The sequence below is a fragment of the Gopherus evgoodei genome, chromosome 14 (assembly GCF_007399415.2).
Source record: "Gopherus evgoodei ecotype Sinaloan lineage chromosome 14, rGopEvg1_v1.p, whole genome shotgun sequence".
NCBI lineage: Eukaryota > Metazoa > Chordata > Testudines > Testudinidae > Gopherus > Gopherus evgoodei.
The window spans coordinates 10,734,430-10,747,090 of NC_044335.1; the positions used below are offsets into that span (position 1 = coordinate 10,734,430).

General features: G+C 41.9%; 1 protein-coding gene across 7 annotated transcripts in view; it reads right to left on the reverse strand.

The window, feature by feature from the left end:
- The window catches only part of PHACTR3 (phosphatase and actin regulator 3), a 168,378-nt gene that overhangs the window by 72,503 nt on the left and 83,214 nt on the right, over nucleotides 1-12,661 (reverse strand). For all 7 annotated transcript variants that reach the window (XM_030533758.1, XM_030533757.1, XM_030533754.1 and 4 more), the window contains exons 2-3: nucleotides 6,867-7,028; nucleotides 3,661-3,738 (exon numbers count right to left, since the gene is read on the reverse strand). In XM_030533758.1, coding sequence (XP_030389618.1) covers nucleotides 3,661-3,738; nucleotides 6,867-7,028 — 240 coding nt within the window. The remainder of the gene's footprint in view (nucleotides 1-3,660; nucleotides 3,739-6,866; nucleotides 7,029-12,661) is intronic.

The following is a 12,661-nucleotide window of genomic DNA, read 5'->3' on the forward strand; positions in this document are numbered from 1 at the left end:
TCAGCAATTACCGGTTCAACACCACCATTGCAAAATCAAGCAATTACTTCCAGCTTGATCCAGCTCTCTCCAATGATGTGTGTGTACACTGTCCACCTCTGACCAGAGAAATTATATTTCTCAGTCCTAGACGCTCCTCATTAGAAGTTCACGACAAGCCTGTCTTCTCCTTTGTAATGATTTTATTACAAGTTTCTTAAACAGTGATTTAAAGGAGTTAATGTTCACAGACCACTTTTTATTTTTTAATATGGAGACCATTTGCAGAGTATCAGAAGTCAGCCTACAAATGCTGCAGAGCTAATGCAATATTTTATAGGCTGAGCTCATCCAATCTGCCTCATAATCACGTTTGGTGAAAAGTTACTGTTCTTAAAATAGCCCCTGCAGTAGCACAGTTGCTATGATACAAGGAAGGGGGGGGAAAAAGTTCATTGCCTATGTTTCAGCTGATTGTGAAGCCAGCCTATACATAATCACTGGCATATTAACAGCTGTCTGCACTATTTGTAAGACAGAGCGTTTCTTCCAGTGCTGTAAAACATTTTACATTTGATCAGATCTACACTTCACAGCTAAAAGGGGAAAAACTCTATAAATGTTTCCCAGGAGCAGAATGGGCAGCTCTGCTTTGTAAGTGCCCTGTGTTCTCCAAGAGAGAGCTGCTGCTGCGCCACAATAATAAAGATACCAAGACAGAACGTTAGCTCCTTTAAATCATTGCCTAAGAAAACTGTAATAACTTATGAAATAAGCAGAAGCCAGCCCTGTCGATGACCTTCTAATGAGGAGTGTCTAGGACTGAGAACTATGAGGTCCCTGATCAGAGGTGGATGTCACATCCTCAGAGCACGTAGAGATGTTGCCGGAGCTGGAAGGAAGTGCATTGATTTGCAGGGGTGACATTGACCCCATAGATTTTTGAGCAAGGGTGGGGGAAAGAAGGTAACTTTATACCCACAGATGAGGAGAAAACAAAAGAATCTACACCACCAGAACACCATGGAAAGTGATCTCAGGAAGAAGCAATGCTCTTTCACGCTGGAGTAATCAGCCCACTACAGGGCAATGCAGTCAAGTTCCTCCCTGGGCTGCTCTTGAGTTGAAGCAGCTCCTGTTCCGGACCTTACCCAGAGCTGGGCCGAACGGCCCTGCAAGGCATGCTGCACAGTTTCTGCAGCCTGGTGTAGTGCAGTATGTGAGTTAGCAGAGGAGCACGCTGTGCCGGTGGAGTGTGTCGCTGCTGATGGAAAGATGTGAGGGCAGGTTAGCAGGTTTCTCAGACTTGACCTCTGTCTCTCACTGTTTGGATTACTTTACTGATGTGAGCAGGCAGACAAATACCTTTGTGAATCCCTCCCCAGATGTTCAGCATGAGAGCAGAGTCCCAAAGAAAACCCCAGGACTTAGAGATTTACTGTGGTGTGCTTAGCACAATGCTGCTGCTCTAACTATTGCAGTGAGTGTCCATTAAAAAAAGGATTGACTGAAAAGATTAGAATGCAACTGCCTCAGCATCATTGTAGTCTGAGTAGGCTTCTCATCAGTTATTAAAAGATCCTGGGCAATTTTTAACAGCAGTTAATAAACGGCATATGTTAATAAAGCCATAAAATAGCCTCTGAGATTCAAAACATCCATTGTGTTGGAAGGAAATAACATGGAGCATATTATGTTGTCCTTTGGTTGCCCATAACTCTCACTCTCCCATCTAGACAGTTGTGTGGCATTATAAATTTGCCTGATGGTTTTATAGGCTCCATGTAACTGTAACAAAGAGAAATTAAAAAAAAAAAAAAAAGGGGGGGTGGGGAGTGTGTGTGTGAAGGGAAATATCCAGCCAGTCCATTTCCAACTGACCTTTAAAAACCCCATTCCTGTTTGTTAAACTAGGCTTATCTGCTTTTTGCTAAAATTTTAATACATGGCCCCCATTGAACCACTTCTCAGTGACAAGTGAAAAGCTGATCCAATCCTACTGCTATTGACTTTGATGTGCTCTATATCATTTGTCTGTACTGCTCTCTTAAAAACCCATAACTTCCAGTGTCTTCCAATTCAGAGATCACTGAAAACCATGGAGACAAGCCCTGAGAAGTCACTAGATATACATACACATGTACACGTGTGGTGTGTGTGTGTGTGTGTGCACATGTACATATACACACCCCTAGTAGATTTCTCAGGGCTTTGCTATGTGGTGGGCTAATGCGCTGCACAGGTGTAATTTTGAAAGCGCTCTAACGTTGCACATAAAGTGCATCAGCAGGATTTACGCTGACCAATTAAACTATTTGAAAGTGCTCAGTACTACTTGAAAGTGCACTAGGGAACCTTTTGTGCACACCTGTGGAGTCTACATGGAACAATTAATGTGCAATATGTTAATATGCTTTAGAAATCAGAGCCCCGGAAAGCATGTTACCCCATCATGTAGAGAAGCCCTCAGACTTAGATTTATCTATCTAGTAGTACCAATATGCTACCAGACCAAATATTGGTCTAAAATTAAAAGCAAAAGAGTTCAGTGAAAAACTCCTCATATTTAACAGCCAAAATTATGAAAAAAACTTCTATTTTAAAGTAAGTTGGCCATGTAGGTTTATAGCTTGTACTTAAGCATCATACATATAGCTTTTCTGCAGTTATGACAGGTTTCTCTGTTTAAAATGCTCACTTTCTGTTCAGTTACTCTCCATCACAGCCTCAAGTGTCATTATGAGAGTTATTTATAGATTTGGAATTTTGTTTTAAAAAGGGCAATATAATTATTGCTCCTATTAGTTTCAATAAAATATTCCACTTCTCCAATTGGACTGACTCAGCTGGCCCCTCTTCCTTCATAACACCATCTGTTACAAAGTTCTCAGCCTCAAGAGGGAAAGGGTTTTCTTTTTTTCTTTCTTTTTTTTTTTTTTAAAGCTATCTTTTTAGAGAAAAAAAAATGGCTGTTAGAAGTGATGCTGGGAGCACACCAAACCTGATAGAATACTAAACTCTCTCAGGAACAGGTCTTTTGTTCATTTAGAAGCATCTGTTTGGGGGCCTTAGACGAGTAACATACAGAATCCCAAACCTTCCTGCATACGTATGGCAAGTTATCATCTTGCATTTAGTCATTGCTTCACACTTGTTTTATATTCAGGTAAGCTTGTAAAAATAACTGTACTCGATGCCTCACTCTTCTGTAGGAATGAAGAACTCATAATTAGAATATACCTTGTACTAAACTTGGTTTACCAGAAAGACAGCAGAAAATATGGATTAATCTCACTCTAGGAGATCTGAATTCATGGATTGTACTTGCTAGCTTCATTGCTGAATAGTTCTGTATAGCTGAGTTCATATTCATATAAGCTTAACTGAGTTTCTTGGCAATCTGAGTAGAAGGACTTATAGCAATTGCACAAAATATGGTTGAATTCATGTCTTCTGTAAACCCCTGACAGTGGAATGGCACCCAAGATAGAGTTACACCATAAACCACACTGGATATGTTGAGAGACACCAGGTATGAAACTGATCCAATGACTGTTCAAACTGGTCACAGGTTTGGTTTTTATTTTTTCTGACTGTGGGTTCTTATCATTTCTTGCCATCACACGTTTCCAGCCCTCATGTAAAGGACAACAATAAAAAATGAAGACGGAGTTTACTTGCCTTGTTCCATCATCTCCAGAAGACCTTTCTTAATGAGTTCATCCCGACCTGGCCTTGCAGTAATCTTCTTCTCTAACACTGCAGAAAGTGATAGCATAACACAGAAAATCAGAGCAAACAATGGATGGAAGTAGACACATGAGAGAACTCAATATGAAAGCTGCAACAGGTGGGTGCTCTCTAGTCCCACATGTAGTGAGCTGACCAGAGGAGGACTACACAGTTGGAGTTTTAGGGGGAAAGTGTGGTTTGTGACCAGCTGGCCAGTTCAGTGTGTTTTCATTTCTAGAGCACTGGTAGTATTGCTAGCCAAGGTGCAGGATGCTGAAAAGATCAAACTTCCAAAAGGGGTTTGAACAATCATGTTCATATCCAGATCCAAAGTCCAAGCATGTTGCAGACCAGGTCTTTGATTGGACCCATTACACATAGGTGCCAGCGGTCTGGTTTTCAGTCTAAACTTTCCCCAAATTCGGGAGATGTTCAGGTCCTGATTTGGGTTCAGACCTCCCTGTACAAAGCAGTAGGAAAAAAAGTTAATGTGTGTGACTGATTTGCAGGGGCAAGACAATGAAACCATCCCTACCAAGCTTTATTGCCCACTAACCAATGTGCACCTCTCTTGTACCATGTAATTTGTATTATTTGTTGAATATATTATCGCACCTGACTGATCTTCATCCACAAAGCCGAGGCCTATATGTGCCCTCCTTGCTTAGGAATTTGTCTAGTAAATCACCAGCTAATTCTATTCGCAGAATGAAAAAGGGGGTTTCCAATCTCTCTCTTGCTGTTTCCTATATCTCTAACTACCTTCCATTCTGTGAATCAGCCCCTTCTATGTAGCAGAGGAATTTGCTAAGTTTAAGAGAGGAGTGAATCTGATTTAACTCAGTGTTTCCTTTTCTAGATTTATCAAACCACCAGAGAAATGCAGCTGCATGGTGTTGAGAATGGTGGCAATATCAGTGTGTCCTCTCTCCTGATAGCACTTTAGCTTCCACGGTCAGGGGCAAGTCCTGCACTCATCCTCTTCGGCAGAAGAAGTAGAGTCCTCATGCAATGGAATTGGAATGGTTCTGCTCTGCACAGTGTGGGAAGAGGGATGCTTGGAGCCCACACAGGAAATGTGCAACATTTCACACCAGGGATTCATGCTCCCTAGTCCCCAGAGAGGAGGCTCTCTCTATCTTAGAGTAAAAAAGTTATTTCAGGGGATGAGTGAAAGGCTGGCAAACGGATTCAAGGCTAACAAGATGCAGCAGTCATTCCTACCAAGGCGCAGGAATGCACAACATGTGGTAGATACTATACTCTCGATGGTGCGGTAGCAAGCGTGGAGCAGCCTTGCAGAGCGTGTTCCTTCTCATATGATCCGCACAGAGCACCCATGTGCCCAGCCAGTTTGCATCAGCTCATGCACGGGTACAAGGAGTCACTCCTTAGAATCTCAGGAAAAGACAAGTGACTCTTGTTTCTGAGTGCTGTACTCTGGGGGTGTCTTCAGAGATTCGAGAGAGCAGACACTCTCCCTCACACTGTGGTCTGCTGGGCATATCTTTAACACAGTGGCTGACACTTTCAGGAAGGAATATTTACATTCTGTAGAGTTTTCTGGTTAAGAGTCCAGCCCTACCAGTCAGAGTAACTCCCTCTTGTCGTTTTCCATAATGTCAGTGTGACCCCCCTCCCACCTCCCAGAAAGGCAGAACAAAACATGGAGTCGTGTTTCTAGCAACTATTCTCATGCACAGAAAGTCCCTGAGGAGTGACATGACTGCAAACTTCATTTAAGTTTGCATGTTACAGAGAAGACACCCCGTAGTCATTTGACTGCCACTGAATTTACTGAATTAGTTGTATCAAGAATTGCTAGGATTCATTTCTATGCCCTGTTGGTGGTAAACTAAAGGTGTCTGGGTCAAAAGATGATTTTCCTGTTTTGCTTTGGCCGAAACAGGAAAAATGTGTTTTCTCTTTCTGATCATAACATTCATTTTCGATTATATCTGTCACTGGTGACTAATACAGTTGAATAATATGCTATGTTTAGAGTTCCTGATAAATTCCCTGCCCAAAAACAAGAATTTAAAAATAAGTTTAAATACAATGTACATGTACAAAAATCCATGTTTAGAAAATTGAAAAAATCATCACCAGCGACCAGAAACCTCAATTATGTGGTGTATGGCTACCATTTAGATGCAAAGCTTTGGGAGATGTGACCTAAGCTATAGGAAGTAGAGCTGGTCATATACTATTACTCAGAGGCATTATTTAATGCATTTTAATATTTATGTTAAGTAATTTATCTGAGTAATACACTTTTTTTCAGTATTTAACCTAGTGTTCTTGTTTTTGTTATTGAATTCTGAATGCAAGGGGCCAGATTAATACCACCATATAGCCACAGAGCTGTCGCAGTGTAGGCTTCCTCACACTGTCCCTCTGATGTGCATTAACCCTGAGCTGGAGAACCTATCTCTTGGAAGTACTTGAGCTCATGTTAGTCCATTACCTCTCTAAGTGCCAACACAGGGATCAATTATGAAGTTGTGGACCTAGATTGATACCATTGACTTATTTCACAAAGGCCACGAAGAGCCCAGCAGCTGGTAATTACTTTGAGATGCATCTGATGAGGGGCTAATTCCAAGTACTCATGGAATGTTCTCTTAGCTTTTCTGGGGATTTTAGGTAGATTGGAAGGAATAGTAATGAAATCCCTTCTGCACTTGGCTTTACCAGAAGGGCCAGAATTAGGTGCTACTGAAAATGAGTGAGGGTATCTAACTCCACGAGTGGTCCTCTGACTTCAATGGCACTATTCATATCTAAGGTACTATTCAATGTAAGGTATCACAGTCTGGCCTTTAAATTAGCAGCCCCTGCTAATGCTGCGGCATCTTTGTCCCTTACAAAGATCAGTGAAGGGCAGAAGCGGGGCGTTGAGACAGTGGACAGCCTGATAAATCAAGTTTTGGATTTTGCTCTTTGCTGACTGGATTGGTAGAAATCCCGTGACCAAGAGGTCAAATCCTAATGGTTCCTTCTGACCTTAAAATGTCTGACTCTGACAGGCCAGATTCTTACACTTCCATTTAGAAACAGCTTATCAGCAAACTCTACTTCAGCAAACTCTGCTCATTTTTCTTCACAGGGTGGACTTTTCCTTGCACTGAATCAAGCTGTTGCTCTTCCCATACCTGCTGATGTTTGCTTTAGTTTCTCGTTTTTCTTTTTCCTCCACTTCCATGGTTTGAAGATCCTGCCCAGTGTTGCCAGCTTGCTGTTCCTTCTCACAGGCGGAGTTCTAATCCCTGAGACCAGATATTCAGAATGCATTGCAGGGGACTGCTCCATCTCATCTGAGAGGCAAAAACAAAACAAAGCTGCTGGTTAAAAGAAAAGGCTTAGTAAGGTGGAGGGAAGTATGGTGGTTATTCCAGCTAAAAGAGCATTTGATTTAGTCACCAAGCACTATAGTGCAAGATAGGGAAATGAAATAATTGGAATCCTTAAAGTAGGGGCACCAGATCCACGGATGCTGAACAGGGTATGTGCCAGCATAGCTTTTTGTATTGCAGGGGGGGACCTTTCTTGGCTTTGTATCTCACCCATCACCACTGACTCCAAGCACCTGGTATCTGAGTGACTCTCTTGAGGCCCCCCTTCAAGGAGTCCATCGGGGGCTAGTTCCATGGAGTTTAAGCTCTGGTGGAGGAGATGTACTGAATTTGTGCATCCCCAGTCTGCCTTGGCCATGCTCCCATCCTGGCCAGGGATGCTCACTTTTTGATGTGATTCCCAACAGCCCTCCCCCCTGCCCAAGGGAGGTGTTGACCTCATAACTCCCCTTCCCTCCACAACAGACTGTCTTATGTTTCCTCAATGATAGCGTCCTCTGCCAGGCTCTTACTCCAACACAAGCACCTGTGTGAGAGAGGGGGAGGCTGTAGTTTTAAATGTTATGTTGGACTTGGGAGTTCACTTTCTTCCTTGGCCTATGAAGGGATCAAACTGGAAGTGAAGTGAAAGCAAGGAGCCTTGTGCTAGCAAACAACAAGAGTTGTGAGTCAGGATGGCCCAAGGGGTGCTACACTACCTCGTAACACACAAGACTGAGATTCAGTTTCCTGCTCTGTCACGTTTCCAGTGTGAGATTGGGCAAGTCACTTTCTCTCTCTGCTTGTTACCCCTGCAGATGATGGCACTTCTCTCTCACATGGGAGATTGTGGGGAATAAGTGCTCAAATGCTGGTGTAATGCGGGCCCCGTAAGTACCCGAGGTCGGTAGACCATAATAATAAGTGCTGCAACAACACCTAACACCTGCACAGCTCTTTCCAGCTTTTAAGTGGTTTATAAAAACTCATTAATTTACACCACGCCTGTGTGGTAAGTGAGTGTTTAGTTCCAGTCTATCAATGCGGAAATCGAGGCACTGAAAGGTTAAAAGAGACACTTTTACAAGTGACTGCTGATTTTTTGGGTGCCCAACATGAGACACCGTGGGACTGACTTTCAGAGGTGCTGAGCAACTGCAGCTCCTAATGACTTCAGCAGACAAACTGGATACGCAGCACTTTTGTGCGAATCAGGCCCACATGGTCTCAAGTTAAGCACCTAAAACCATTGGCCATTTTGGAATATTTAGAGGCGGCTTGCTGAAAGTCAGAGAGGAAGTTCGTGACAGAGCTAGGATGAGCTCCCAGGAGGGGACTTCCTGGATCCCAATTCTGTGCTGAAACCACAGGGAGGGACTGTCTTTGTGCAGTGCCTAGCACAATGGGGTGCTGGCCCATAAGCAGGGCTCCTAGGTGCTATGCTAATACAAATCAATAATAATAATCAATTAATAAGATACTCTCCTGAAAATGAACTGTCCTCCCCTAACTACTATAGAACACATCTGTTTGTATGAACTGGCTCAGATTTTTACATATGAGGCTAGGTTGTTTGGCATGTAGTACTTAAGAAAACCGCCAACAGCTATCACACTGATATGTTCCTTAAGGAAATTGGGGGAGACGGGAAAATGCAAAGCCATTTCATCCAGCAAAACCACAGGAGCATGCAGATAATGCTTCAGTGGGCAACTGGTTCAGACATTTTCAATATTTTGTCTTCACATGACTGTTCATTTTGTTTATAGCCAAGCTTTGCATGGAACAATAAAGATTGAATAATGACAGGCTTCTGCCAGCCATTACCATGAAAGATGATAGCACAGCTCCATAAACAAGGATATTGATGACATTGTTGAGATGTGCATTTGGACACCAATATACTAATTCCCAAGAGTGATGCTTTTATCCGTCACCCAGCCATGTCATGAGAGTGCAAATTATAAGATGATTTGCATATCTTTTTCAACAATCCTTTGCAATTTAAATGACAGTGTGGAACAATGAGTATATGAACATTTCTGAGCCATTGGTCTCTGGAATAATAAAATGACAATAATTTGCTTTGTGACTAGCGGAGAAGAAAACTAAATATGGTATTTTAATGGGTTTTAAAAACAAGTTGACAGGGTGCAAATACATAAATCTCAGTGTAAAGGTGGGGATTTCCAAGAAAACAGGAAATAATTTTGAAAAAAATATTCAATACAGAGAGGGGAAGAACTCATTCTTCTTTTTCATTTAATTTTCAAAATATTGGTATTAAATATTGATATTGCCGATGAAATTTAAACAGAAAAGTTAAATACTTTGTCACATTAGTTAGCAGAACTGAACAATGGATGTAAAAACACCTTTTTTTTTTTTCTTCTGTATCGTACAAGCACATGAAATAAACAGTTAAAACGCTCAAAACTTGCTACGTGAGTATGGGCACAATTTGTTCACCTGTCATTAAGGGAGGTTGAGGAGATACCTGCTAATTTCACTATTTGACCGAAAAGACTCAGTTTGTGATTCAACTTGTAACTCAGGAGTCACGTTCTTTGAGTATGATCAGTGCCACTTGAAATATAGTTACATCATAGAGTGAAAATGTAATGACAGGTAAAATCAGGAGAAAAGAAGAAATTTAAAAGCTAATTGATGGAAGCTTTCTCATCTTTCTCAGTGTTAAATGGGTTTTCCGGTTTACCACTGCACTGAATGAACACCCTTATTCAACCAGCAGATCAGAAGCAAATGAAATGTTTCTAATAAATAACTGGATTTTTCTCTGTTCCGCTATGGAATGTCCCACACCTTAAGATGTTAATCTCTTGTTTCTTTCTTGTTCATTGGACAAATGTGGTCTACCACTTTTGTGATCACTGGAAGACTGATGAGTCTTTGAGGAAAAGAAGACTTCAACTATGTTAAGTGCTGTTACAAAGAGGAAAATGATCAATTGTTCTCCATGTTCACTGAATGCAGGACAAGAAGTAATTGGCTTAACATGCAACAAGAGAGGCTTGGTTAGATATCAGGAAAAACTTTCTGACTATAAGGTGTTAAAGACAGGAATGCCTTGCCAAAGGAGGTGTTGGAATCCCTATCACTGGAGGTTTTTAAGAACAGATTGGTCAAACAGCCCCACTAGCATGGGTGGAGGCTCAGGCTAGCTGCTCAGCTACGTACCCACTGCCCATGCTACCCTGACTACACTGCTATTTTTAGCATGTTAGCTGGAGCAGAGTTTGTGCAGGTATGTGTATGTGAGCTGGGAATCACATGGGTGACTGGGCAACAAAACGGCAGATGAAATTCAATGTTGATAAATGCAAAGTAATGCACTTTGGAAAACATAATCCCAACTATACATATAAAATTATGGAGTCTAAATTAGCTGTTACCACTCAAGAAAGAGATCTTGGAATCATTGTGGATAGTTCTCTGAAAACATCCACTCAATGTGCAGCGGCAGTCAAAAAAGCGAACAGAATGTTGTGAATCATTAAGAAAGGGATAGATAGTAAGATAGAAAATATCATGTTGCCTCTATATAAATCCATGGTATGTCCACATCTTGAATACTGCGTGCAGATGTGGTTGCCCCATCTCAAATCCCATGATTTAGCTACGGATTGGTCCTGCTTTGAGCAGGGGGTTGGACTAGATGACCCCCTCTTCCCCCCACCCCCCGCGCCCCAAGGTCCTTTCCAACCCTGATATTCTATGAAAAAAGATATATTGGAATTTGGAAAAGGTTCAGAAAAGGGCAACAAAAATTATTAGGGGTATGGAACGGCTTCTGTAGGAAGAGAGATTAATAAGACTGGGATGTTTCAGCTTGGAAAAGGAAGACTAAGGGGGGATATGATTGAGGTTTATAAGATCATGACTGGTGTGGAGAAAGTAAATAAGGAAGTGTTATTTACTCCTCATAACACAAGAATTAGGAGTCACCAACTAAAATTAATAGGCAGCAGGTTTAAAACAAACAAAAGGAAGTATTTTTTCACACAACACACAGTCACCCTGTGGAACTCTATGCCAGAGGATGTTGTGAAGGCCAAGACTATAACAGAGTTCAAAAAAGAACTAGACAAATTCATGGAGGATAGGTCCATTAATGGCTATTAGCCAGAACAGGCAAGGATGCTGTTGCTAGCCTCTGTTTGTCAGAAGCTGGGAATGAGCAATAGGAGATGGATCACTTGATGATTACATGTTCTGTTCATTCGTTCTGGGGCACCTGGCATTGGCCACTGGAAGACAGGATACTGGACTAGATGGACCTTTGGTCTGACCCAGTATGGGCGTTCTTATGTTGTCTAGACTAGATAGATTTTGTGAATTTCAGTCTGGAAGTATATGCTGAGTGAAGACCAGGAAACAGCAATGAGGCACAGCACCTGAGGGGAACCACAGCATGGCAACCTTTTAACTGCCACCAGAATGCAGGAATCTCGTGGGCTGTTTTTTTTCCAATGATATATTTGAAAATAAGAAGCATGATGAAAATAAAACTGTGAGGCATTGCAACTTTTCCTTGTTATCGAGCCAGAAGTGATAACGGAAAAGACACACAGTGGGTCTGCTATTATGATGATTTTAAAGCTATAACAGATGCAGCAGAAAATGGCATTTAGCCCTTCTTCGTGACAGCCATTGTAATAGGAATGTGAACATTTACAAAATTAGCTCCTCTCATTCCTAAGGCTGCAAATCAGATTCTCCGTAGTGGGATGGAAGCTACTGTGCGGGTCAGGGCAATTTTCAGCAAGCTATCCTTGTGCTTGCCTACACTCTTATGCACCACTGCTTGAGCAATTCCCATTGTCCTGGGAGTTTTTCAAGCATGTAAGTGGAGATTAGATGAGCCAACTGATTTTAGAGGATGTCTTGGCAGGTTGCTGACGCCGCTGCATTTCATTCAGGATTTAGACATCACCCACATGTTTCTCTGACCACCTCTAGCATAACATCACTGTAGCATCTTTGTCTGAAACCAGGAAATCGAGGCAAGCCTAGGAAATAAACCTCATCCCAAATTTGGTGCATCTCTAACAATGTTTACTTACTCCCCACGGATTGTCTTCAAAGCCGACAGCAGAGGAGTTTACAAGGACTCTCAGAAAGGGGAACCAGTAGCTATTAGGAGTTGTGCAGTTGATAGTGTTCCTCCCAAAGTTGATTGCAATATCCCTGTTTACTCTTGCCTGTTACTCTTGGGCTTTTTAATTAATGGTAGCCAGAAGGAACAGTTCCAGTGTTCAGACCCCACTTATATTTCTCTAATGAAGAAACAGGAGGTGGGTCTAGCAAGGAAGAAGAAGAGGGGTTTGACAAAGCATTAAGCTTGGATGGGATAATGAGGCATCCACTCTACAACCTTGAGGTCTCCAAAGGGTGTTGACTTGAGTTAACTTGATAACTATGTCTTATTGCCTGGTTCTTAGCTTTGCACATGGGATGAGTTTCGGTTCATTTTAGTTTTGAAGAATAATTAGAAGAAATCAGTATGCTTAGTGGGGGGAGTAAAAGCAAAGTTATTGACCGTAGTGTTATAGAGGGCTGCTGTCAGAAAACAGCTGGCACCAGGAAAAGCAAAG